This window comes from Panicum virgatum, chromosome 3K (assembly GCF_016808335.1).
Source record: "Panicum virgatum strain AP13 chromosome 3K, P.virgatum_v5, whole genome shotgun sequence".
Classification (NCBI taxonomy): Eukaryota; Viridiplantae; Streptophyta; class Magnoliopsida; order Poales; family Poaceae; genus Panicum; species Panicum virgatum.
The window spans coordinates 19,973,525-20,000,994 of NC_053138.1; the positions used below are offsets into that span (position 1 = coordinate 19,973,525).

Here is a 27,470-nt window from a genome sequence, read left to right on the forward strand (position 1 = left end):
CCTCCTTATCAAGCTGGATGTCGGGAAGTAGATCATCGGAACCGATGGTTTCCATGGTCGTGAAGTATTGATGCTCCCATGAATTATCCCACATATAAAACACATGGGAATTGGTAATGTGCTCAACATAAGGCGTATTGGAAATCAATAAGATGAATATTGCGCATTGGATTCTTCCTTAACCCAAGTTACAGCGTGCACAGCATGATAAGCAAATTCAGCAGCCACAAAGAAATGTTATGCTATCGCCAAGAGCTGCAGCAAAAACCTCAAGTTTTATATGCAGCATTGGCTGCACCAAATTTTACAAAGACCACAGTACCGTGACTTGAGAGCAAGCAATGATGCGTGAAGAAATTACACAGACCTACAATTTACTGTTTGCTCCTAGTAGGATCAAGAACTGACACCAGATTTCTCGTCATTTATGTGCCCTCACACCTCTACCGGGTAACTCTCGAAATGTCTGCTACAATCGACAGCTCATTTCACCTCGAGAACAAAAAATATTGAATACTGCACAAAACAATCGGAAAAGGGAAAATCTTCTACGTAGAATCTTTCGTAACACATCTACATGGATTCTAAGCCTTGCCTTTCCTTTTAGCATCTAGAGTCTGTCAAACATGGAAATCAAACAAAAGGAAACAAGTAACCACATAATCTAAAAAGATAAGGTTTAAGATAAAAAATGCCATAAAAAAGGGATACCTTTTTCTGGAAGGTTCTCATGATTAATACAATTAGGTCACGTAACCTACGTCGGAGTTAGATAAATCAGATATATGTTTTTTATTTTCTTTGCAAAATGAAAAAGAAAATTTGCCAGAGAGCATTGACAAGAAGAAACAGTGACGGTACCTAACATCGTGGTCCTCATTGTTTGGCTCTGATAGTCCCTGTGTATTAAACGGTAGGTTTGCGCCCGTAGAACTTACTAATACAAATTGAGTAGTGCGCCCATTCGGAATTTTTGTCTGCAAGGAGAGATTGAATATAGGACAATCAAATAAACATGTTGGATGAATCAAATAGTTACTGTAAATTCATAATTCTAAAATGGCCAACGTCACATGGAATGATGGAAAATATACCTGTAGATTTGGTGAGTACTTCTCATCAAATATAACTTCACCAGTATGTTTGAACTTAATCTGATAGCTAGGTCGTGTAAGCACCAATGTAGCCAGTTCCCATTCCTCAGGAGAATATGCCTGCTGCACAAAAGAAGTAGAAATCAGCCTCACCCAGATAAGTTCAATCAAACTTTTAGTAGAAAAAAATATGCAGACACAACTGTAGTGCAATCAAGTATTAAACGATGTTCAGCTTGCAGCACCAAATGATTGCTAGGAGAACAGGAGTATTGAAGGTGCCAGAATGAACTGAAAGTCCTAACTGAACAACTCCAAAAAAGGAGGCTGCTATAGTTATTTTCCCCGACAAGGTCATAATATCCAAATACTTCTACCCAACTGTTTTTCTTCAACAGTAGGATGCATGACTTATTCTGCACAGGGAAAAAAGATATCCAGACACCAATTACATAAACCAAACAATAAAATAAACATAGAAAAACAAATGTCGCATTACTGTCATCCTTGCACTGTAAAGAGATCAAATCGAGTGTCTTCAAGTCCCAACATAAAAATACCAAAGAATACAAGATATGTCTCCGTGTACTAACTCAATAGTTCATCAAAGATAAATCGCAATGCTTGATACAATGGTAAAGATTCTTGGAGAAGATGACGTCCAAGTAAAAATCCTGTTATCTTCATAGGGCAGCATAGTGCTAACTGCTAATTAGCACAGACATATTCATGGGGTAAGTAAGCATTTTAAGACATACCAGGACAAAAACTTCGAAATCAGCTCTCCCACTTGAAATACATGCTTCAATATGGCTCTGCATCTCTGGATCTGCAGGTGTAAAATGGAACTTTAATTCTGGGAAACAAACAACAAAAAATGGCGGTGAAATGCAACCGAGACTAATGGAGAGTTGGGGGTGCTTTGGAGAAAGGATGCAAAGCGCACTAAAAACCTCAGGGTTTTAGCAACAGCACCATGAAGGATCAATCATGGTGAAATACACATGATTCAAATTTTGAAGCCATCATGGTGATATACACATTTAAAATGACATCTAATAGGTAAGGAAGCAAGTAGAAACACTATTATGACAGCATCTTTGTGCTTTTTTGTTCAAGTTGCTAAGGCCATGCTCAGAATCAAAATTTGGAATTATGTTTCAGAAACAACTGCATGACCTGTACTTTCAGGTAACTGTAACTCAATTTCTCAGCAAATTAGTTTATCAACAAACCTGAGCTCCACTACATTACCATAAATATTTAGATTGCAATATCAAGAGAAAATGCATAGAAAAAGTTTCGAAATTACAGTGCCCTTTTCTTTTTTCTGAAGCAATACACATGCAAGCCCTATCTTGGGACACAAGAATAGAAGGGATGCAAAAGGTCAAATCCCAAATGCTATCTATAGATAATTTTCCTTAGTTCAAGGTTGTAACAGGAATAATTTATTAATAATAATTGATTAATTGACTATTACCTAGTAGCAAATGTCTTAACTTTTTTCGGAAACATTTTTTTAAAGGAAACTCTAGCAATGTGTTATATCTCCTACAGTTTTTTAAAGCATGGCATGAGAATATGAAGTTCTAACAATTAATCCAAGTATATTAAATAGAAGAATAATAATGCTGTAACCCATGAGATCAGCAATCAAAAAATGCAGCAAAATTACCGTAAAAAACTCACCACAGGTTATCTTATTCCCGTTGTTAGCAAATTCTGTCACCAAATCCCCCTACAAAGAAAGGAGACTTATTACACTAGGATAATGAATAAAATTCAAAATTGCTCAGTATCATATGCTCATCAGCTCATGTATCAGTGGCGCACATGATTACATATTGAACACACGTATGAGGTAAAAAGTTAAGTACACTCCTATCGTCCACAAATTAAGCATAACATTCTATGAAAAGGAAACCAGTAGGCGACATCTTCCAAATGTAAAATTAGCACATATATTATTATTGACACAGAAATAAGAGAGCGAAAACTTTTCTCATAATAGTGTTTCTGCTCACTTTAAAATGTGCTTAGTGAAAAACGTTTGACTTAACCACTGGCATGCACAGAAAAAAAAATAGATGAGTATGTAAGTGTAAACTGCAGCTAAAGAAACTGCTTAAATATTTTATATTTTAGATAATAACCTGGCGGCCATTATCATCCATAGGCGTGCAGTCTACAGCAAGAAGAGTGCCAACATCATCTGCAGTAACCACATAGTCATACATCGTAGCGCCTGAAAAAAATATAAAGAACTAGTAAGCAAAATTAAATTGTCACTGAACAATATATCATAGAATGTAGAACAAATTCCCCTGTTTACCTTCGATAGACTGCCTGATGCCATTTTCAAGATGGCGAACCCACTAGAATAGCAACATCATGGGATGAAAGGTTTTATTCACAAGATTTAACCATTAATAGCAATTATAAAGAATCGTAATTAGAAGTTGGAAAACAACATACCTGGAAATTGCAAAGGGTAGTACCATTTGTAGGGAAACCACATGCTGTTAATGTAGATCCTAGTCTAGGTTCCCCAACAATTTGAAACCCCTCAATACCAGGTAAGGGATCACCTACATAAAATATGCAAATACATCAATAGATATGATCTGGAATCTTTTCTAGTTATAGAATTAGCTCCTTATTACCAATTACCATCAGCTGGGTAATCTTGATTGTCATGCCTGTACAATTGCGAGTCACCATCTATTCTTGCTTCTCCAGTGCGAACATTTTCCTCAAAATAATTAGAGGGTGCAATATCCCTGAAATAAAGGGGCGGTCAAGAAACAGATGTCAAGATATTTTCAAGCAGATCAAAGGTTAGACTGGATGGCAATAAATGCTAATTAGAAAATAGAATCTCTAAAAAGAACTCAGATCTTGAGCATACTGCTGAAAATGGGATCCATGGTACATTTGCTCAGCATGTCGATCGCTTGGACCTTGAGCATACCGAAGAGTGTTCCTATTTGCATCCTGCAATCAAGAACAACTTAACCAGTTATGATGGAAACATTTACGATGTTAGAAAAGTTGAGTGCAGTACCACATTACCATATTATAAGAAGGCGAAGGTTCATTTCTCGACGGAGTTGGTTGCTGATGATTGGGATTATAAATGTTTACAGGTTGAGTCACGTCACCTAAACTGTCCTGGATCAGTATAATCAACTAAGTGTCTCAAAAAGGATAGCTCGTCTCAAAAAGGATAGCTCGAGTTATGTCAAAATGCTAGCAGTAGGTAAACTGGTGGTAACAACATCCAACAAAAGACTGCTATACACAGTCATGCAGAGGCATATCGGCACACAATAAAGCTATGATACATAAGCTATACAACAGGTTGACACATTGGGGAAAAAAAGCAGTTGCCCAAATATTTCAAGGCTCAACTTGACAAACTCTTGAACGTGTCAACTATCTAGCAATCTTAGTTTATGCAGGTAAAACAATGATCGAAAGTTGGAGAGCTATATCAAGAGACTCGTATGCAAGTCCAAATGATCGTATAAAACAGAGCTGCCCCAATGGATTTATATAAAATTCTTAAAGAGATCTGTTCTTGTAAGGGGACCCCCCCCCCCCCCCCCCAATTGCATGATAAAAAATATGTTAGGGCCTATTTGACGTTGAGGAAACAGGAAACTTAAGATAAACTTTAATGGACAGGAAAATTAGTGCTTTATAGCTGATCACAGTAGCCCATCAACTAATTCAAATTGAGATATATCAGTAGTTTGGTTAATGGTTACATTTGGAGCCAGCATCCCTTGACCCACATTAAGTGTATCAATATAATACAAAAAAGAGCATTCATAACTAGTCAACTACCAATGTTTAAAATCTAGTACAGCGTGCCAATGTGCCACACATGTTCTTTGCAAGTCCAAGCCCCCAAACATAACAGTATCAAACATTTAAGTATTTCAAAATGTTAAGGATGCACAATTGTGAACACTTACATTTAAAGATCTGATCTTCCAATACATCTGTTGGTACAGGCGCTGAAAATTGTGGCCAAAAGAAACTGTTACACCCTCATGTTAGACACTGAATAGAAGTAACATAAAGAAGCTAGTTAACAGGTTCAATTTTTAAAGACTAATGTTGGGACTTGGGATAAGCATACTGCAGCAACCATATGAACTGAGCAAGGCACTAGAGGACAGCAGGAATGAAGAAAAATTTGAATATTTTACCTAACTAAAACACTGAAACAACTCAATTTGATAAGAGATTGTGATGGCAGCTAGCCATGTAACAAAAGAATACTCAAAAGTCCAGCCATTAAGAAGAAATACTCAATGAAAACAACTAGCATACTAAACTGTTGCGCAGTGTCAGAGCACATCCTGCTTGGTAAGTTTGTGCAAGCAGGCCAAGAAGTCAAACAGAAAACGTCTTACTAGTTGGGTATAGCTTTTGGCAAACGAGTGAACCCAGTAACATTTGAGCAAAACAGGTGAGAGTTTATGTTTATGAGAACACAATCTGGAACTGAGAGGAAACAAAATGTTATTGATCTGAACACAATCTGGAACTGAGAGGAAACAAAATTTTAACAGCATCAGTAATTCCAGATGAAATTACAGCCTATTTGAAATTTGGATTTGCACCATAGCATTTATTTATAATTACGTATCGCAGAATAAATTAAGGGAATGACTTGGTGCACAATATCCAGAGCAAGGCAATTCAAACATGTTGGTGCAGTAAGAATTACCTTTGCACCAGTTGTAATGGTGGAAGCATTTATTTGAGGTGGGCGAACATTGTATTCTGCTAGCATGCTAAGCAATGATGAAGTGAAAAGGTATAGCTCTTCTTCCTCAGCCTAGAAGAATTCCATTGTAAGTTTAGAAGTTCCCAGAAAGACAATATGATGTAATCGATTCATACAAAGAGGCTAACAACGACAAATAGAAGTGTAGCCAAATGCAGAAAACTAGAGGTGATATTTAACATAAATGCCACATAAAAGAATGTGGTTTAGAACAAAATTATACTCGATGTTTCATCAGTAGGCCAAGGAGTTAGGAACCGCATATTATATTCAGCACAAAGCATTTTGCTAAATCACGATCTTTAGAGTGGCATGTAACTAAAACAATCCCATGACGAAATAACATGAGAAATAAAATAGCTAACAGGGCATTGCATATAGAGATTTTGAGCATACATTCTTGAAATGTACAATAGCACCATACTTTTAGTTCATTTGCCAGTCTCATATTTTCCTCAATATGGTTTTTCTTCTGGTTCAATTGTTTCAAGGCACCAGATATAGCTTCTTCCTGCTTCTCGTCAACAGCCTAGCAGAGTAATATTTAAATCAATGCATAGTTGTACAAATGGAACACAAAGAAAAGTGGCATGTATCGTCCGTAGAGACCATCCTCAAGTCTGTGAGCCTCCTCTCCAGAATATGTTTTTCATTCAGCAACCTCAGCTCCTAACATGATAAATTAACTAAAGTTACAAATTAGGCATAGTGGTAAAAGAAAAGAAGTAATGTTGAGGGTTTTAACCCTTTCCAGCCTCCTACCTTGAGAGATGCATCTGCAATTTGTTTGCGAAGCAGCAAGATCTCGTCCTCTTGTGATTGTGATCTAAAGTAAAGTTCCTGCAAAAAGGAAAAAATCAGCAGGTCAAGGAATCAGCACAGATGAATGGACCAGCAAACTCCAACTTTTATGAACAGTTACCTTTGTCTCAGGATCCATAAGACGAGTATTGGGGTCCTCCACAACTAAGTCTTTCTGCAAGGATGCACCCTGGACTTGATGCCTGCCAGTGCAAGATATAGCCTTGCTTCACAAAGAAATCAACAAAATGGAAGAAAACATCTGCAGCAGTTATTTTTGCTCAAGAAGGAAGGACCTGATTAGAGTGTCAGAGTTTGGAGCGAAGGATTTGGCATCACCATTTTGTAAACCATGGTCCCTAGCAGGAACCACACTAATCCTAGAAAGTTGATTCCCACCATTATGGTCCACGTTAACGGGGTCAACTGGCGCATCAAATGGATCCCGCATGTCCTTCCTCAGAATTTTTCCTGTAAACATATGGCATTAGTCAAGTGTAGGACAAAAACTCAATGCATACAGCCATACACACATGATTCATTCACTTGTAAGCTGGCGAACACATAATTATCTAGGTAATCCTATTCAGATCATGGTTACCACTCAAGTTCATCTTAAATTCTGTAGGGGAATAAACTAAAGTACTAAACCAATGAACCAGTCAACCAAACCCCTTCCGATGAACGGGTCAAGCAAGGAGACAAAGGCAAATGCCATAAATAATTCCAACAAGCCCATTTACAGGACCAGATGTTTGGAACCTCAAGCACATCCTACCACAGAACAAAAGGTGAACCAGAGATTTTTTTAAAAAAAAAATCATTGAACCATCAGCATGCTAGTTCACCTAAACAAGCATTTTGACGGCCAAATCAACCAAAACGAGTCGTATCTCACAGCTTTCAACTAGCACCTGAAATCCTCAATGACAGGCACAGTATACCTGATGCAAGACATGTTTTAATAAGTCACCTACAAGAAATTGACTTATTTTGACTAGGCAACCTAAATAAGAAGAGAATGTGTTAAATAAATAAGCAAGCAAGGCCTGTTAACTTGACAAATTATAGAGTGAAATTACCAGAGCACACATGTATTCTTTCATTCTCACTGTTTCTTATTCCATTCCCATGGCTCCCTTAATAGGACAAGACAGAAACACTATGTCTGAAACGGAAGTTCAACTGCAAACGCCAGGCAGAGCACAGGATATAGCAAATTTATATGGTGGGAAAAACTGGATTTGTTACCTTATACGGATTGGGAGCAAGCAGCGCCGGTCGGCGTCGGGCGAGCTCCTCCGGGGATCGGCGTCACGGGCTCCTCCAGCTCCGGCGTCACGGCCTCCTCCGGCTCCGGCGGTCACGGGCCCCTCTCCGGCGTCTCGATTTGGGGGGCGCCGGCAGGGGAGGGAGGGACGGCGCGTCGGCAGGGGATGGGGGCGACAGCGACCTCGTCCGAGGGCAAGTCGTCGGCGCAGAACCCTAGCTGTCGCCGAGCTGCGACACCTGCGCAGTCGGCAACTCGGCTGCTGCAGGCGAACGGGGATGGGTCCAGCGGCCGGGGACGGGGGCAGCGACCTCGGCCGGTGCGCGGTGGCGGTCTGGGAGTGGCGTGCGAGATGGGGGGCGCCGCGGGAGGTGGGATTGGAGCGCCGGCCTGGCCTGGATCGGACGCGGCCGGGGGCGGACTCGGACTCGGTGACTCGCTCGAGTCGCCGTGGGACGGGCTACGCTCCATCGCGTGCGTCTATTCCACATCCGACGGCCCTAGTAAAACCAAGGCCCAAACTTTTCTCTTCCACCGTGTGAGTGCGAGACTATGCAGGCGAGAGCAAGAGCGTGCCTAGGGACCTAAGCGTGCCCATTTGCGCGTCGACTCTGCTCTGCTCTCCCGAGCTGCCGGGGCCGCTGCCGGAGAAGAGGGAGGACGACCGGCATGCCGTGGTGGAGGACAGAGACGTGAGCCGCCGCCGGGACGCCAACTCGCCAAGCAGAATCTGCTCCCCCAAGCTGTGCCGCCCCCTCCGTTGCCGGAGGAGTCTCGAGTTCAGCCCCCGGCAGCCCATGAACAAGAAAACATAGCTGCAGAGCGCGTGCGGGCGCGCTTTGTAGAGCTGGCAGCCGTGCCATTTTTGGAAGCGCCGCGGCACGATCATTTGGCACGATCCAAAGCACGAGGGCTGTGTCGTGCCTAAAATCTCAGCACGACGGGCTGTATGGCACGACCCGTATTTTGGGTCGTGCTTGGACCGGTACGGCAGAAAAACAGCCCATCGACCAGTACGTAGCCCTTGTTCTATTATAATAGTTAATCTTCCTTTCTAATTAATAACAATCGTGAAAGAAAATATTATTCATTTAAGAAAATTATGCAATTTTTATATCATGGATAGTTTATGTACTTTATAATTACAATAGTAATATTTCTGTATCGATACATATAAATCCAATTGCAAGTATCCGGAGGGTCGTGCTTGGGCCGGCACGGCACGAAAATATGCCGGCGTGCCATGGGTCGTGCTTGGACTTGATAATAGACTTGTCGTGCTAGCACGACACGACATGATGTGCCGATCGTGCCTAAAAATCTAAACCCGACACGGCACGAGGCACGAGAGGACCAGGCCGGGCCGGCACGGCACGGAAGTCCCAAGCCCTGTTTGTTTGCGCCTAGCACAAGTAGCACAAAAAATTTGACCAATAATTAGGGGTACTAAATAAAGTCAATTTACAAAACTAACTCCACAACCTTGCTCTACTTCGCGAGACGAACCTAATGAGGCCTTTAACCGCACGATTTGACGATGGTTACTGTAGCATCACTGTAGCCAATCATCGATTAATTACTATCATTAGATTCGTCGTGAAAAATTACACCCATCCGTGAAAATATTTTGCAAATAAACTTCGTTTAGTACTCCATGCATGTGAAATTCTTTTCTAGGGAATTGTGTGCTATGCTATGATAGGGAAACAAACAGGGCCCCAGCTCTAGCGCTTTGAGAGGCAAGCTCCAGCTCCGTCGAGGCTCATTCATTCGCGCCACGGCCGCCACCTGTCATCCTGCCGCGGCGAAGGCGGAAGAATTGGTCGATTTCTGTAAGCAAAGGTTCTTCCTACTCGTAGCACAAGGAGGAGGTCTCAAGCGAGGAAGAGGTGGACCAGATTTCTTCCGATTCAAAAGCCAAATAATCCTATTACAGCAATCCATTTGGGGAAATAGCACTATCAACTCGACAAAAATTACGGTTCGTGCGTAACCGGACCCCCTGGCAGCACCGTCACCGTTCTCTCGGGAGCAAGAGCAACCTTACGCGGCGGCGCCGGCGCCGGCGCCGGCGTGCAGAGCCATGACGGCGCCATTGTGGCTGGTCTTCTTCTTTGTGCATGTGCAGGTACCTGCAGCCATGACGACGACAAGCAGATGCCAAGGTGTTCCGATCCTATGTGAAGAGACGACGCCATTGTGGTTGGTCTTCTTCTTTGTGCTCCGAGAAGAAGAAGAATGTGCCGGTGTCAATTGAGCGGAAGACGTGCCTTGAACATCACACGACAAGCTAGAGAGGAAGTAGAGTGTAGCTCCAAGATCCTGTGTGAACTATGGCATCAGCAACGTGCTGATGCGTTCCATTATTCCGACCCTTCCTACCACATGGTCCATATCCCAGCAAGGTGCACGTTGCTGGACAAGTTGTGTGCGCTACAGCATTGGCTTGCGCGATGAGTCGGGAATGCATTTCGCGGAGCGTCTGTTAGAATAAATGGGCCAAAAGCCTATTAAAAATGATCAATAAATTTCAAGGCACATGATTTTGAGGTAGTTACAATTGTAACAGCACCGTATTGGAAGTTGAGAAGGGTGTTGTCATTTTGGATCACTATTTGATGACTATTAATTGACCCGTGGTTAGTGATTAGTAACGGACATTTCAATGGCAGGGAGTTACTAGTTTTCATGGCATTAAGCTAGGCAGTCAAAGGTCCTTCACGGTGCCTTTCATGGTGCCTTTCATGACATTAAGCTAGGCAGCCAAAGGCCTTTCATGGTGCCTTTTGATGGCATTAATTCGGGCAGCCAAAGGTCACGCCTGGGCTTATAAAGAGGCATCCTTTCTCTGTCTTCCATATGTACACGACACAAAACTTCACCGTTGTGCTGCGTTTCTGCTGCCCCGTTCCGGTTCTTGCGCGCACGAGCACCGGAAGAGTAGGCCTCCGAAACGCTGCTGTCCGTGAGTTCGCCTGCTCGGGTGAGGACGGCAATCACGTTTTTGGGGAGTGTCGGCGGTGGCATGACTACTCGCTTTTGTTCCCGGCGGCGACGTCATCTCCTTCTTGTTCGGGCGACGGCGCGGCACAACTTCTTCCCGGTGCTAGGCGAACGAGTGCAATCGTCATTGCAACATCTCTGCACTGCATCGAGCGGGACGACTACAACAACAAAGCACCATGTCGCTTTCGGGTGCTTCCGGCTCTGCCACTGGGTATGTTAATCTTATTCTCAAAATTACAATCTTTGCTATTAGCGTAAACACTGTGATCGACATGTTTTATTTGAGAGTTTTCACATGTCATGCTTTGCTGGTTAGCACTAGTTTCATATTCATGATGACTTTGATGATGAATTCTTTTGATAAATACATATACGATATCATGATCATGTATTTTTTGTTTGCGTCATATTTATGAAATAAATTAAACATGAAATTGCCTAGATTTCTAACAGTGTCTCTGGCGAGCAAACATGAAATTGCCTAGATTTCTAACAGTGTCTCTGGCGAGCGAGTCCAATCCATATGACGGTTCAGATCAGCTAGCCGTACACTTGGTCCTTGTAACACCTCAGGTGTTAATCATTTGTAATTAAGGCTAAGCACAGTCATTAGTTACAAAACTATACGGCAAAACTTCACAAAACCAAAGTTTAGGTCTCAGCTCAGCCGGACCGGTCGAGACAACCGGTCTGACCGGTTGAACTGGGTTTCAACCGTTTTTGGGCCCCACATCATTTAAATCTCTCTCTCCCAACAACTCACTCATCCTCACCACCCCCGTGCTCAGCTCGTCCCTTCCGAGCTCTGCCTCCCTCCAAGCCCCAAATCCGCCAATCCACTTGATTCTAAGTCCAAGGAAGGATCAAATCGGCGTGGTGGGTCACTCTCTCCACGATTTCCTCCCTGGGGTGCCTGGGATTCAAGTTCTTGTGCACAAAGAAGCTCACTCAAGGTATAAACGCTTGTGTTGGCCGATTTACTTTTCTAGATAGTTTTAGGTGATTTCCTCTAGTCAAAAACCTCTAAAGGTATACCTGAACTAGTGCTTAGAAGGGTTTAAGAATTTGTGGGCGATTTTCACCGCGCCAAGGATTCCAGCTTTTGGTCTGGGTTGGACCGGTCTGACCGGTCGGAGGGACCGGTCTGACCGGTAGTGGTCCGGACAGTCCGGCCATGTGTTCGGATACTCCGGGTTTGTGGTAGTCTGGACATTCCGGGTTTAGGTCCGGAGTATCCGGACTTGGGAGTCCGGATACTCCGAGAATACGTCCGGATACTCCGGATTTTTGGTCTCGAGTCGCACACAGGCCAGACCGGTCTGACCGGTTTGGTATACCGGTCTGACCGATGCTAGCAGGGCTGAGAGGGTTAAATTAGGGTTAGTTGGCTCAATTAGTTAGAAATTTATTTGGTTGTTGATTACTTATAATTTTTGCAAGTCATGCATACATTCTCTCATATCATATGCATATGCACACGTATAGCAGCCGCGGCGGAGGAGGTTGTGTACGAGGTGGTTGCAGAGCCACAGGAGCCGCAGGGGCAAGCCCTGCAGCAGGAGGATCGTGGGGAGTCGGCCTAAGGCCCATCTCACCCGAGCACTGAGCCGCAGACTCAAGGCAAGTCCCGGTGCACATCCTATTATTTTAAATTATGACACCTATATATGTCTCTATTATTTGTGCATTAGGTTTAGAAATTATTTGGAACCCTAGTTGTATGATCCCTAGGTTCCCTTGAGTTATACTAGTATGTATAGGACGATAGAAGTGCTATGCTTAATGGTTCCCGGTAGAAGACGAGTGATCTCTGGTCACTTGCGAGAAATAGGATGATTAGAAGTCGAGTAATTTCCGGTTACTCGCGAGATATATAATATTTTATAATCCAATTCCGAGTTGTTGAACTTGATATAAATGGAAGCTTGAGACCAGACGAAAAGTGAGGATGATATATAGGTATGGCAGTAGGACAGTGTCGGTACCCTGCAACTGGGGTACCCACTCCTACTGTGCCAAGACTCGCGTAGTTATCCGTAACTACGCCCTAAGGAGCTGAGCAGCCGGACCCCTGGGGTCCGACTCCATCTCACCGGACCAACGGTCCTGATCCCGGACCCGCTTCCCGCTCGGGGACGGGTCTGGTGTCACCACGTGTCCCAGAGGTGGAAATGCTCAGCACATGTGGCCCCGGACCCCCGCGGGTGGGTCCGGGACCTCCGCGTGCCATCCGGACTCCCGCAGATGGGTCCGGGACCTCCACGTGCCTATCCGGACCCCCGTGAGCTCTCGGCTCAGTTAGCTGCTCGGGAGGGGTTCGGAGCCGCCACATGTCACGCAGATGCGGGTGCGGGCGCAAGCCTTCCGCTGTAAGCTCCCTCACCCCACCCACATTAAATGCTGGTGGTTGGAGCGTGCGCTGCCAGAGCAGGGCATCGGATACCCAACTCATGGGGTTGGACAAGCGTGACATGACAACACGGTAGGCCCGCCTGTTCTATGACTTTCATCACTCAACCAAAAGGTATTTATCTTGCGGTCGAGAGTACTGCCCTGACTTTAATAAGTGGCTGCTGACATTTTGATCTTTTACACATGTTCTCTTGGGGGACTGCTACATCGAAGATACAGGCATGGCTTGTGGTGTGTATCTTTCACGTGCACTAAATAATTGAAGCCATAACTTCGATAAGATTCGCAGTTCCTCTGTGATTTAAATGTTTTTTGAAATGTACTATTCATGCAGTTTCTTTTAAAATCGTCATTACTTTCCATTACTTATGCCGCTACTGAAACATGACACCTTACTTGGGGCAGATAGAAGAGTCAGATTGCAAACGCGGTTCCGTCCCTTTTATTGCCCGGTGAATTTGATGAATTAACCTTCCTGTAAACTAGCTTCAGGAACACCCAACATTGCTTATACTAGCAACTTTATGCCAGAGATGCTGACAAATAAAATGTAACAACTTAATACTGAAGATTACATTATTCATGTTTCACTTTTTTTTCACAGCACCTAGGAAGTCGATGTCCGAAGAATACAAATGTTACTCATTTGACCAACCATTGGTTTAGAAAAATATGACTTTTGTTTGAGAGGTATTGGACATAAAAAAAGACTAGTTACTTCTGCTTCATCATGCCAACATCCGAAGAACAAAAGATATTCATTCATTCAAAGGAGTGCATGATCCCCTCCCATATTTTGGGCGGTTTGCGAAGAGATCTCAACACTCGGTTCTTCTCGAAGAACACAATCATTAGCTATTCCCAACCAGGGGCGGATCCACATGGGGGGCTAGGGGGATTAAGCCCCCGCTACCTCCCTAATACCCATGGATACTCCCCTAAGCCCCCCCTTTATTATTTGGATGAAACAATGAAGAGGAAGAGGGGAGGAAGAAGAAGAGAAGAGGAGAAAGAAGAAGAAAGTGGACATGATCCCCCTCTATATTTTTAGGCTAGATTCACCACTGTTCACAACCAACTAGCCGTACCACCCAAACCAGAAATGGCGCTAGAACATGAGGGTGTACTTTATCATGTAGCAAAAGGTTGGCTTCACGGCCTCATGTTTCCTCCGATGCCTCGCACTCGCAACAACGCAACAACACCACCGCCTCGTGCTAGACTCCATGACCTCCCCTTTCATTTACCCCGGCAGCCAGCATCTATAAGTGGAGAGATACTATGGAGTATAGACTGGGGGAATATATAAGATTATAAGAAGCATTTGAGTGTTTCACCGATGGACACAGGGTCTGTTTCTATTATTACGCCACCCAAGTACCCCCCGTACCCGCGATATATTTCTATATATTAGAGCAGCTGGGCTCGGCGCAAGGTCAGCCTATCCACGTCGTTCAAAATTTTTATGACCGCTCCATTGTGTATCTACGGTAGAATTCGTGGGCGCAGTGGTTCTCTCGTCAGCTGCGCCGCCTGACAGCCCGTTCATTTTTCTTTTGTTTACACAGCTTGTGTCAGGCAACTCCGCGTGCAAACATTGCTTCTGTGAAACTTTGGCCCTGTTTGGTTTATGGTAGCACAAGTAGCACAAAAAAATTCGACTAATAATTAGGGTACTAAATAAAGTCAATTTATAAAAATAACTCCACAATCCTGCGCTACATTACGAGACGAATCTAATGAGGCCTTTGACCGCGCGATTAGAAGATGATTACTGTAACATCACTGTAGCCAATCATCGATTAATTACTGTCATTAGATTCGTCATGAAAAATTACACCCATCCGTGAAAAGGTTTTGCAAATAAAATTCGTTTAGTACTCAATGCATGTGATATTCTTTTCTCGGGAATCGTGTGTCGTAGTTGTGATAGCAAACCAAACAGGGCCTTTTTCTTTGGCTTGCCTCCTCTGTCTTCCCTGCTGGTTTCTTTTAGCTGTCCACACCAGTGTGCTTACTTTTTTCCTTGGTTCCCGCTTGTGTCAGCTAACGTCGCGTTCTTCTCGCTACTGTCAGGCCCTGTTTAGTTCTTTACATGTAAACGCAAAAAAGACGTAAACACATTAAAGTGAAAAGGAATCTTACTAATTTGAAGTACTAAATGAAGTCTATTTACAAAACTTTTTGCATGGATGGGCTGTAAATCGCGAGACGATTCTAATGAGTCTACTTAATCCATGATTTGCAACAGTAATGCTACAGTAATGCTACAGTAATCATCCACTAATTATTAATTAATCATGGATTAATTAACATCATTAGATTCGTCTCGTGATTTACAACCCATCTATGCAAAAAGTTTTGCAAATAGACTTCATTTAGTACTTCAAATAACCAAGATTCCTTTGCAAAATTATTTTGCAAAATGAACTAAACAGGCCCTCAGGCCTTGTTTAGTTCTTTACATGTAAACGCAAAAAAACCGTAAACGCATTAAAGTGAAAAGGAATCTTACTAATTTGAAGTACTAAATGAAGTCTATTCACAAAACTTTTTGTATGGATGAGCTGTAAATCGCGAGACGATTCTAATGAGTCTACTTAATCCATGATTTGCAACAGTGATGCTACAGTAATCATCCGCTAATTATTAATTAATCATGGATTAATTAGCATCATTAGATTCGTCTCGCGATTTACAACCCATCTATGCAAAAAATTTTGCAAATAGACTTCATTTAGTACTTCAAATAACCAAGATTCCTTTATAAAATTATTTTGCAAAATGAACTAAACAGGCCCTCAGTACTATTTTTTTTCTTTGGTTCCCACTCCTTGTGTCAGTCAGCACCGCGTGCTCACCACTATCTGTTGAACCCGAGATCCAATCGGTGGAAACATTCTCAAAAAAACTCACCCTCGTCCCCCGTTGCCCCCCGCGCACTGCCACCTCGCGCAGCCACCCCCTCCACCCCACACCGCCGCTGCTGCCCCGCCGCACATCCCGCACCGCTGCTGCCCTTTGTGCGGTTCGCCGCGGCAAAGCGGAGGTCGGCCTTGACTGGCGGGCGAGCTCGGCCGCGACTCATGACGACGCCGCGGGCAGAGCTCAGCCGCGACCGACTCCTCCCCGACCGAGCTCGGCCGCGGCTCCTGCCGTGCAGACTCCCGACGCATGGCTGGGTGGTGGTGGCTGGTGGTGGCTCCCCTACTCGCGGCCCTGCTCCCCTGCAGCGGCGGAACCCCGGCCCACCTCGGCCTCGTCGGCGTCGAGCTCAAGCAGATCCGCCGCGCCGAGCTTCTCCAGGTGCTCGAGCGGATCTGGGTAGCGGATCCGCGCCCCCCTCCTCGGCGCTCGAGCTCGGCCGGCTCCGGTCGCTCCCTCCCTCCCCAGCCTCCAGCGCGCGGCCTTCCCTCCCCACGCCTTCCTCCGCGGCTGCCGGCGAGCCGCACCACCCCACGCCTCCTACTCGCTCCCCCTGGCCTCCTATGCTTCTGCTCCCCCCTGGCCGTGGGCTCGCGGCAGCCAGGTTTGGCGGCGGCGCGCGGAGGCGTCCGCTGGCGCGGCGGCCGGGCCAGGCAGCGGCGCGCGGGGGCGCCGTGCCGAGCCAGCGGACGCGCGGCGGCCGGGCGTGTTGGGCCCTCCTCTGCTCCGGCGGACGGGGAGCTCAGCTCCATGTCCAACCGCCGTGCGAGCGGGGCGGACGCGCGCTGCGCGGCGCCCAGGCTGCGGCAGCGAGCGGCGGGCGGGGCGGAGGCCAGCCCATGGCGGCGCGGCTTGCGGCGGAGTGGTGGCCCCGCCCCCGACGGTAGGCTCCCCGTCCCTGCCCTTGTCGCCGACGGCCGAGCTCCGCGCGCGGGGGCGGCTGCCTGTCCCTCCCATGCCCCGGCCACGGCGCGTGCGCAACATTGCCTCCGCTCCATTTCTTCCACAGAATGGCTGCCAGGATCGATTTCCCGCGTGCGTTTGCATTGGTTATAATAGATTTGATTTACTTGCTGCATCTCCATGATTTTTAGGAAATGAAGAGTGTTAAATCCTCTGAATTCTGTGGGTTTTGATTTGCAAAACTGAATCTAATAAATCGTGATTCTCCCTGCTGTTCTCTTTTCCCCGTCTCTTCTTCCATTCTTCAATTCTTCCTGTCCTTGACTTCTGCAGTGTTATATTGCTGTCGTTACTTTCCCCTTTTACGATCTGTGGTACTAATGAATAAAACCTTGATTTCTTTGTATTAACTTTTTTTAATGTTAACACTTACAGTATCTAATATCTTAACTCCCAGATACTTCGCAGTTGAGAACAAAGTGCTGCTGTCCCACATAGGTAATGGACTACCACTGAAACTATTTTGCATTTCAGCAAGAAATAGATTATACTTTCTGTAGACTTTCTAAATTCATTGCTGAATTCTAACAATGTTGCTATGGAGCTTTAGAACATGGAAAGACAAAAGTTAAGGAACCAAGGAACTCTACTAAGACGGGACTGCAGTTCTAAATGGTTACAATTCACTCATGATCGATCACTTTAGTTTTGCTCTAATTGATCTTTTTGGTTCAGAATTATGCTTAGAAGATACAAGTACAACTGGACTTCTGGAATTGGCCTCTTCGATCCATGTCAGACATTAATTAGGTATAAAAGAAAAATGCTGGGTCTTCTAGATACAATTCCTGACTTAAGATAAGATGTGCATTTCCATACAAAACTGACAGTAACACTTTGCAGAATTCGATAAATAGTTAAGTCCTACACCATGTCTTCATTGTTGACATTTTATAGATCAAGTTCTACTTTTTAATTGTTGCCATACGCCCATATCTAATTGTTAAAAATGAATAGCATAGAAACGTTGAACCTGACTATTTTATAGACCAGCACTACAACTTTTTTACAATCTATTGGATTTGCACGAAACTGTTTACTGCCCAGTTGTGATTAAACATATACAAGATGTCAAGATCAAGTCTCTTCAACTCTCCTTCACTTCTCAGTACATTTTTTGTTTTCCTTCCGTGGTAACAGCTAGGTTTCCACTGACTTTGCATTAACAGCTATTACTATTCAAAAATTATGCCTAGGAAAATGCCATCTTAGAAACACTGCATATTTACTTCCTTCTGAAAAATTAAATTATTGTCGTTCATTGTGTGTCTATGTTAAGCAGGGTTCGAAGTTAGTGCTGTTTGAGATAATTATGCTTCTGCAGGATTAGAACTGACTGATACATGATATCTGTAACAACTGAATAGATTCCAGAAGTTTTGAGATTTCCAATATGTTTGACCTTTAGCCTTGATGCTTAACTTCATTATTTAAGTTGGGATGAAAAGTTCGTTCAACTTTGAAAGGCCATCTCTTGGGTTAGGCATCCTAACTGAAGCAATGCTTTGGAAGAGTTAATTCGAGCGGTTTAGGTGTTTTTTTTAATCAGGTCCCACTCTTATGTCTATATGTAATAGACTATAGGTATCCATTGTAAGGGCACGATACAGGCTCATAACTGTATCACCTGGGTTTCTACCCCTCCCCTTATCTTCTTCATATATTGATGCGTAGTTCAAAAACAAGGGCGATGTTCAAAATTGTACTAACTACCGTGGGATTAAGCTGATGAGTCATACGATGAAGCTTTGGGAGAGGGTTATCGAGCATCGCCTAAGAAGAGTGACAAGTGTGACCCAAAACCAATTTGGGTTCATGCCTGGAAGGTCAACCATGGAGGCGATTTTCTTAATACGACAATTGATGGAGAGATATAGGGAGCAGAAGAAGGACTTGCACATGGTCTTCATTGACCTTGAGAAGGCATATGACAAAGTACCGAGAAATGTCATGTGGTGGGCCTTGGAGAAGCACAAAGTCCCAACTAAGTACATTACCCTCATTAAGGATATGTACAAGGATGCGACGACGTTTGTCCGGACACGTGATGGCAACACCACTGACTTTTCTATTAACATAGGTCTACACCAGGGGTCAGCATTGAGCCCTTATTTATTTACTTTAGTGATGGATGAGGTCACAAGGGATATACAAGGTGAGATCCCTTGGTGTATGCTCTTTGCTGATGATGTGGTGCTAGTTGACGAGAGTAAGGCAGGGGTTAATAGGAAGTTAGAGCTGTGGAGACGCACGTTAGAGTCGAAAGGGTTCAGACTTAGTAGGACAAAGACCGAGTACATGATGTGCGATTTCAGCGCGATTAGGCATGAGGGGGGAGACGTTAGTCTAGATGGACAAGTGGTGGTCCAGAAGGATACTTTTCGGTATTTAGGATCGGTGCTACAAAAGGATGACGACATTGATGAAGATGTTAGGCATAGAATTTCAGCTGGTTGGTTGAAATGGCGACAAGCTTCTGGCATCATTTGTGACAAGAGGGTGCCACAAAAGCTAAAAGGCAAATTCTATAGGACAGCAATTCGTCCGGCGATACTATACGGTGCTGAATGTTGGCCTACAAAAAGGCGACATGTCCAGCAACTGAGTGTAGCAGAGATGCGGATGTTGCGGTGGTTTTGCGGGCACACAAGGAGGGATAGAGTCCGGAACGAAGTTATTCGGGATAGGGTCGGAGTGGCACCAATTGAGGAGAAACTTACCCAGCATCGGCTGAGATGGTTTGGACATGTCCAACGAAGGCCTCCTGAGGCGCCGGTGCGTAATGGGGTTCTTGAGCAGGTCGATAATGTAAAGAGGGGTAAAGGTAGACCTAAACTGACGTGGGATGAGTCGGTTAAGAGAGACCTTAAGGATTGGAATATCTCTAAAGAGATAGCTTTGGATAGGAGCGCTTGGAGACTAGCTATCAATGTGCCTGTACCTTGAACTTATTTCTTTCGGGTTTCATCTCTAGCCTACCCCAATTTGCTTGGGAAAAAAAGCTATGTTGTTGTATATTGATGCGTAGTTCGCATGCGCGTTCAAGGAAAAAAAAGAGTTAATTTTAAAGCATTGTAAAATCATGTTGTTTGGTATATATGCTAATGATTCACTTAAAATTCATGTTGTTCTGTATATATGTTAATGATTCACTTAAAATATACGCTCTGTTTCTTTAATTTGACTACATGCACATTCGCTTAATTTTAAAAAAATATTTCTCTACCTGTTAAAGAGTGCATAAAGCAACTGTTTGTACAAAAACAGCACTGGCTGTACAAAGCCATGACCAAGGATCACCAATAGCACTTGGAGTGCCTTAGTAAGAATTAATAGTTATGAGAACTAAACCTCTAGCTAATGCATAATAAGTATTTAAGTTCTTTGTTCCATATTAGAACTGCTTGTTTAATTTTGCGCAGCATTTTTAAAATAAAACAATGGTGCATGTCTGTATGTCCAACAAGAGAGCACAATTCCATTGCAAATATTTTGCATCTTGCTACCTTAACCAAATGTGATTGATCGGGCTATTTCAGCAAAATTATCCTCGAACTATTGGAATGCTAATCTGTATGGACCATTTAGTTACTTTGCCCATCTTATGACAATGATAACTCTACTAAATCTTTAATCAAACAGTTATCGCGCTTTCTGAAACAAAAAGGCAATCATCTAACTCTTTAACGACCAAAAAATGCTCCTTGTGCTGCCTGAACTACTTACACTATCATACATGCACTCCTTAATACTTGGGTTATACATCAGCTACCTGGGATGTTTTGCACAAACTGAGACCCGTTACGATCTTATGTGGTTACACTTGGAAAAAAATAGAATTTTCTAAAATTTTAACTCACTTCTTGTTTCTCTTTTCCCCGTTAGATCTTATAAAAAAATGTACATACCATTTTCATAAATGTACATTCCCCTGCAAATGAAAATATCTTTTACTACCATGATAATTACCTCTAAGATTAAAAGGGAATTATGCGCGCAACTCTTTTCAGACCATCCCAAAACAGCTACAACTACAGCTCGAATTTAGATTATGTACTTGGTAGTTTCTAGCCTTTTGCTAGAGCACCAAATGTGTTTTGTTGTACATATAAAAAAAGTGTTTTGTTGTAACATAAATGTAATTTATTGTCTATTATAATTCCGTACAAATAATGTATAATATTAATATTATAGTTACCTACTGTGAGTTCGTACCTATATGCATTTTGTAGCACAAAAGCTTAATTAATTACATTAGCTATTTATAAAATTCTAAAAAAAAAACAAATACACGGTAAATATAAATGCACGCACATATCTTCTTTAACTATATTGATTATTGATTTAATATAAAGAAATTATGCAACGCGCGCGCAATCCACTAGTATTCAGTAGCAACCACTCTATGCATATGCATTGATGCTAGCACATGGTCTCTTTTGGCTTTATTCCGGCTTGTCCGCTTGTCTGCTTGGCAACCAAATATTACGAACCTAGGATGATATATATTCTGCTACTTTTTTTTGAAGAACTTATTCTGCTACATGAAAAACAGCGTATCAGTGTGTGCAAACCACCAGTGATGCATACTAGTTATAGGCCATACATAATGCCTCTCAATTTTAAAGTGTGCGCAAACCACCAGTGATGCATAGTTATGGGCCATACATAATGCCTCTTAATATCAATGCAAGTGCCTTTAGTTTAAGCCCTGTTCGGCTGGGATGAAAAAGGCTGGGCTGGCTGGGCTGATAAGCCCAGCCGTTCGGCTCTCCAGCACCAGCCAAGGATACATGACTCCTTTCCGGTATACTAGGTATCATAAGACACATTTTAGGGGCGTTGATGTTCGCACATTAGATCGTCAGGAGAAATTTAACTACATTCACTTGAAGCTGCGCAATGTAATTGAGCGGAGGTTTGGGCATCTGAAAGAGCGGTGGCATATCTTGGAAGGGGTTCCATTTTTCAGGTGGGAAAAGCAAGCATGAGTTATCATATCCTGCTTTGCAATGGACAATTATGTGTGGCTGCGTAAGTATGGAGATGCTTCGACGTACGATCCATCAGACTGGGTGGCGATGAATACTACAACGAATATCTTAGTTCTGAGGGAGTTGGTATCTATTGCTGTGTGGCCTTCATCATGAGTATTAATTCGTTTCTAGTTTGCAAGTTTGAAACCATTTGTAATGTAATGAACTACTATTACATTAAGTGATGGGGATAACTAATGCAGGTCATGGACATGGATACATTCCCTCCATATCATTGAAGTGGCTGCTCGTTTCTAGCTTTCATGTGATGTATTGGCGTCTAAATTTGATTTTGAATGGAGGTGTTAATGGGGGATTTCAATTTAAAAGGAGCTTTGGCGCCACATGTGCAGCTAGCTGCCTCCAGCTATCCGGACGGCCAGCCAGCCATTTTTTCCAGCAGACACAGGCTCCCAGCAGTTCCTGTGCGCCCAGCCAGCAGGAACTGTGCGCCCAGCCCAGCCAGCGCTTTTCATCCCAGCCGAACAGGGCCTTAGAGATATCAATAATAATATGACTTTCAAGCAGGTTAGCTGGCGCTGCCTAACAAAGGGTCTTTCTTTCCAGCAGGTTGTGTATGAGCTGTTGATCCTTGCAGGAGGGTACAGACAGCCTTAAACAGAGGAGCGACAAGAGCAGTGAAAATCTAAGATTTGGTCCGGTCAGCTTTTGTCACCATTGTGTAAAAAAAGAACCAAACTGCAGCTCTCTCTATTTACTATGCCCTTGTACTGAGATTACAAGATTCATATAAAAAAAAGAACACTTAATTACATACCCATCATCCACACCAACAAGAGCAAAGACAGCTACGAGAAGAAGAAATCTCTGAGCAGGAAAACGATTTGGCACTACAGGCAACGCCGTCCACGGCACTTCTTAGAAGAGGTAGCCGAAGACGAGCGCGGTCAGGGACGCGGCGGCAACGGCCGGCGCGGCCATGGAAGGCGCGCCGGACGTCGGGGCGGGCGCCGGGCCCTCGGCCGCGGCGGCGGTCGCGACCAGGCACGACGCGGCGGCGACGGCGATGGCGAGGATCCGGAGCTTCATCGTGGCGGCCATCTGCCTGCTCCGCGTGGAACGCTGATCGATCGAGGCGGGTTCGCAGGTGAAGCCCGGCGGAGAAGCTGCGGGGAGAGAGGCTGTGCGTGAAGCCGTGAAGCTTGCGTTTGCGGATGGAGGAGAAGGGATCGACTTCGGCGGCTGTTATATACAGTAAGGCGGGGGCAGGGTTGGTAGGGGGCGAGCCTTGGAGACGAAGGGTTGTGGCTGGAACCCGGCTGGCATTTCTCCGGTGATTCGCCCGCGGCTGCCTTTCTTTCGGAAATCCATGGCCGGGCTGGCCAGGTTGGTTGGCTGTTTCGCTGGTGTTGCGTGATGCGCGCGCTGGCGATTGATTGGCTGCCGGCTTAAACTACGGGGGCGGTTGGGGGGAGCCTCTGGCTCTGGCTGGCTGGGCCGGCCGCGCGCGGCCTCTGCTTGCCTAGCTGTTGCCTGCCTGTTGGCGGGTTGGCTACTTACACTCATTCGCTGGGCTGGCTACTTACACTCATTCGCTGGGCTGAAGCTGAAGCTGGTGACTGGAGTGGTGTAAAAGAAAAATACTATTGGCTGGCTGGAGCTGGAGCTGGTGGCTGGAGTGGTGTGAGAGGAAAATATTGTTGGGTTGGAGCTGGAGCTGGCTGCCGAACGAAGTGTTAGGCTATCTCCAACCATTCCCCCATCCAACTCCCCCCAAATGTACTATTTACTATATTTTACTATCTTCTTCCAAAAGATTCCCTCCCTATAATTCCTTCTCTCCAACCATTCCCCCATGTCTATTCTCCATATATACTATCACTCATTAACTAACTATTTTTTATCGTTTTTGAATTTAAAAAAAATCATACAGTATTTGTACTGTCATAATACGTATTATTATCATGTTACAGGACTCAAACAGAATTAATATCGCGAAGAAATAGTGTGATTAAAATATAGGAGGAGTTGGAACTCACTCTATATATATGAGAGGAGTTGGAACTCCCCTCATATATAAAAGAAGCTATAGTAGAAACCGTTGGAAACTATTTGCTCTATTGCTCCCTTGATATGCGGTGGGGGAGGGACAGAGGGCTCCGTTGGAGCCCCTGTATTGTTGTTGTACTGGTGGTGGCGTTGATCCGTGTCTGGCAGTGCCGTGCGATTAGGTGGTTCTCTTCTCTCGCTGGAACAGCGGCGCCGAAGTGTTAACAGCCTGCATCCCGCACATACTCGACTTGACAGCTAGTACTGCGTTGCTGTTTCAGCTGTCAGCGTGTCACTGTCCGGTTTTTTTTTTTTTTTGAGATTAATCACTGTCCGGTTTCGTGAGCTGATGGACTTGGCCATTTGGCATCAGCCTGAGCAGACATGGTGGGCTGCCAGCCTGCTATAGTATTTGCTAGGCGAGGCCCATACTGTTGGATCGTGATCGAATCCACGGCGCCGGTGCCACAGCGGCCCAATGATTTTCTGGATGCGCACGGGAACTTTGTTGTTCCGGAATTCGGCCCGCAGTTTAACTGACGCGGGCCGTGGCTCCGCCAAATGCCGCCGGGAGACGCGAAGGGCCGGCCGACGGCTGGCAGTGAGGGAGGAGGAGAGACGGGAGAGCGGCAGGGCTGCCAGGCGAAAAAAAATCCAGCCGTATGACGTACAGTATTGTGATCTTCAGAAATGGCCCAGCAAGCAGTGAGAACTAATGATCATCTTTCCCCCCATTTTTTATGCCTCTGGCCCTGACAACGATTTTCCTAGGCTCCTTTAAAAAACGATTCTCCTAGGCTACCAGAGCACTACTAATTCTTTTTGAGAAGGAGCCTGCCAGAGTTTGACCCTGGTTTCAACCTTGTAGTTGTGCAAGAAAGCATTGCTCAGATCATATGCTCCCTCACCCTCTCAAAAAATCCAACAAAAACCGATTATCCGTACTCAACTGTCGCTAAGATTCTGACGCGCACTCCTGAAAACGAAAACGAGGGTGACGTCGACCGTTAAGCCTTGACACAGCACTAGCCAATAGGCATCCCAGCAAAAAGGAAAAGAAAAAAAAAACAACAACGTGCGGACGCAGAGCTTTGTGCCACCACAGGGAATCAGCACCGCGCATGTATGCACGTACGCATCCAGCCGCGGCCGTGCTATTCCGAATTCCTGCCAATAATTAAGCTGACACCCCCAAATTTGCCTCAAAACGACCTGCAAATTGTCCGGTGCTGCGCCTTATCCTAGCGCAACAAGGGACACGGAAAACAAGCGTCACGCGGCAAGCCCAGCCCTACCAACGGATCGGATACGGATACTACTGATATCGTATTTGTTTTTATATTTATGTTCGAATACGGAGTCGGATACGAATAATATTAGTTTTTGTCGAATAGAATTGTAATAGATATTGACATCATAAAAATGTTACTTTTGAGCATTCAGATACGGATCAGTTACGGATATTAAATACTCGGAATCAGATACGGACGGATAAAAATTCTTTCATAACGGATCGAATTCGAATACGGTCGAAAAATATTCGTACCATTTAGATTCCTACCTGTCACTGTGCTATGGCTGGGCATTCGGGTAACCCAAAAATTTTAACTCGGGTTTTTTGGGTTTTCGAAATTTCAAGTTTTGAGAACTGATATCCGAAATAATAGAAACCCGACATTTCGGGTACCCAAAAATTCGGGTTCGGGTTCGAGTAACCCCGAACTACCCGATTTCAAGCCGGAGTGCTACAGCCTGCAGCAAGAGTGGCGGCGGCTCCGTCAAGGTGCCCCGCGGGGCAAGAGGCGGGGGCGTCGGCGGTGCGACAAGGGCGGGGTCATGTAGGCGCTGTGGCGCGGAGTTCGGCGGCGGCAGCAGCGCGGCGGGGGTGGGCACGAGGAGGCGCAGAGACTGACGGGGCGGGGGCGGCGGCGCCGATTGCTGCGGCTGGTCGGGGGCGGGGGGTGTCGTCGCGTCAAGGAGGCGCCGCGGCGGGGCTCGTGCGCCGGCACGCCCTGCCGCAGTGCTGCACGGGTATGTGGCACCCGCCGCTCGGGGCAGTGCCTGGACGGTGGCGTGGTGGAGATCCAGCCATCCAGGACCAGGTGCGGGGGCGGCTGTAGGGAAGGGGGGTTTACTCAGGTGGGTGACGACGTGGTGTGGGGGTGTTGGGCTGGTGGGCTGCTTAGTGTTAGGGTTAAGAAGTTTGGTAAGCTGGGCTGCAGTGAATAAACATATTTGGGCTGGGCTGTTTCGGATAGTTCGGGTACCGTGGTTCGATATCCAAAGTACTCGTAATAATTTCGGGTACCATGGGTTAGAATCCGAATTAGTGTTCGGGTTTTTCGAGCTTGGATTTTTCGAGTTCAGACTTGGGTTTTTTGGGTACGGGTTTCGGATTTCGGGTATTTTGCCCACCCATACACTGTGTGTCACGGCATCACACCGGGAAACAGAAGGCAAGCGGCCACACGAGATCCAGGTCCACTGTGCTGTGCCACCAATGGAATACTTGCCTCTGATCTCATTTCTGACCTCACTTCCGTTCAGCGCGGCTGCGCGCGGAAAGCGAATAGGGAATGTCGAGTGAGGAAGGAGGAGGGGAATCCAGCTTTTGGCAACGAAAAAGACGTCCAGGTTCAATGCACCCACACAAATCCAGGGCCATCCCGGTCGCGCCTGCACGGTCGGGCGGGCCTGCACGGCGGCGCATCTTGGCCGCCCCGTGGTGGAGGCGAGCACATAAAAAAAGTTCGTCGAAATCCCGAAGCTACGGGGCAACGGGGAGGGCTCCCCTGATTTCACCGACGCGTGGGGCCGAGCTGTCCAGGCCTGCCTGTCAGTCCCCCATACGCGACGCGTGGTCGGCACAGTCGTCAGGTGTGGACCCCGGGATTGCATGACCGCTGCCGTTCCCCTCTTCCCCACTGCAAACCCCGCCACGCTCCCACACCCGCACCGCGTGCATACATCCGCGACCCTGGAGTGTCCCTGACATGTGGGTTCGACAAGTGAGTCTACCAGGCAAAAATCGGAGCTTTTCCATAGACCACGTCCATGACCATGATCTCCGGTTCTCCACCCACTTTCCCCGGTAGGGCCAGGGTCGCTCGTCCCGTCCCCAATAAAGCCCCGTACCCGTCGTCTCGACC

At 45.3% G+C, this 27,470-nt stretch overlaps 2 protein-coding genes across 5 annotated transcripts; one reads left to right on the forward strand and one right to left on the reverse strand.

Annotated features, from left to right (window-relative positions):
* Positions 1-216: 216 nt before the first annotated feature.
* Positions 217-8,356, reverse strand: LOC120698203. Of its 2 annotated transcripts, none has more exons than XM_039981731.1 (20): positions 7,951-8,356; positions 6,996-7,170; positions 6,821-6,902; positions 6,661-6,738; positions 6,508-6,567; positions 6,323-6,427; positions 5,839-5,949; positions 5,078-5,119; positions 4,170-4,268; positions 4,006-4,091; positions 3,768-3,877; positions 3,573-3,685; positions 3,430-3,472; positions 3,251-3,342; positions 2,787-2,835; positions 1,853-1,923; positions 1,095-1,214; positions 862-977; positions 712-757; positions 217-617 (listed from the first exon to the last, which is right to left on the reverse strand). In XM_039981731.1, exons 2-20 carry the CDS (start codon positions 7,148-7,150, stop codon positions 585-587), a joined length of 1,611 nt encoding a protein of 536 aa, XP_039837665.1. In that variant the 5' UTR covers positions 7,151-7,170; positions 7,951-8,356; the 3' UTR covers positions 217-584. The 2 variants fall into 2 exon arrangements, with proteins under 2 accessions (XP_039837665.1, XP_039837664.1); XM_039981730.1 differs by having other exon boundaries at positions 1,095-1,217; positions 7,951-8,355.
* A 7,928-nt stretch (positions 8,357-16,284) lies between these two features.
* LOC120698204 (translation initiation factor IF-2-like) lies at positions 16,285-18,917 on the forward strand. 3 transcript variants are annotated; one of them, XM_039981732.1, is made up of 3 exons: positions 16,285-17,195; positions 17,673-17,713; positions 17,951-18,917. In XM_039981732.1, exons 1-3 carry the CDS (start codon positions 16,474-16,476, stop codon positions 18,019-18,021), a joined length of 834 nt encoding a protein of 277 aa, XP_039837666.1. In that variant the 5' UTR covers positions 16,285-16,473; the 3' UTR covers positions 18,022-18,917. The 3 variants fall into 3 exon arrangements, 2 of the variants coding, with proteins under 2 accessions (XP_039837666.1, XP_039837667.1); XM_039981733.1 differs by having other exon boundaries at positions 17,673-18,917; XR_005684753.1 differs by lacking the exon at positions 16,285-17,195 and adding an exon at positions 17,202-17,347 and having other exon boundaries at positions 17,673-18,917.
* The last annotated feature ends 8,553 nt before the right edge of the window (positions 18,918-27,470 follow it).

Coding starts and splice junctions, on each gene's coding strand:
- LOC120698203 (XM_039981730.1), bottom strand. CDS start 7,150: ATGCGGGATCCATTTGATGCGCCAGTTGACCCCGTTAACGTGGACCAT. Junction 6,903..6,995: donor AACTCTGACACTCTAATCAG/GTCCTTCCTTCT, acceptor TTGCACTGGCAG/GCATCAAGTCCAGGGTGCAT. Junction 758..861: donor AATGAGGACCACGATGTTAG/GTACCGTCACTG, acceptor ACTCCGACGTAG/GTTACGTGACCTAATTGTAT.
- LOC120698204 (XM_039981732.1), top strand. CDS start 16,474: ATGACGACGCCGCGGGCAGAGCTCAGCCGCGACCGACTCCTCCCCGAC. Junction 17,196..17,672: donor TGGTGGCCCCGCCCCCGACG/GTAGGCTCCCCG, acceptor CTTAACTCCCAG/ATACTTCGCAGTTGAGAACA. Junction 17,714..17,950: donor AGTGCTGCTGTCCCACATAG/GTAATGGACTAC, acceptor TTTTTGGTTCAG/AATTATGCTTAGAAGATACA.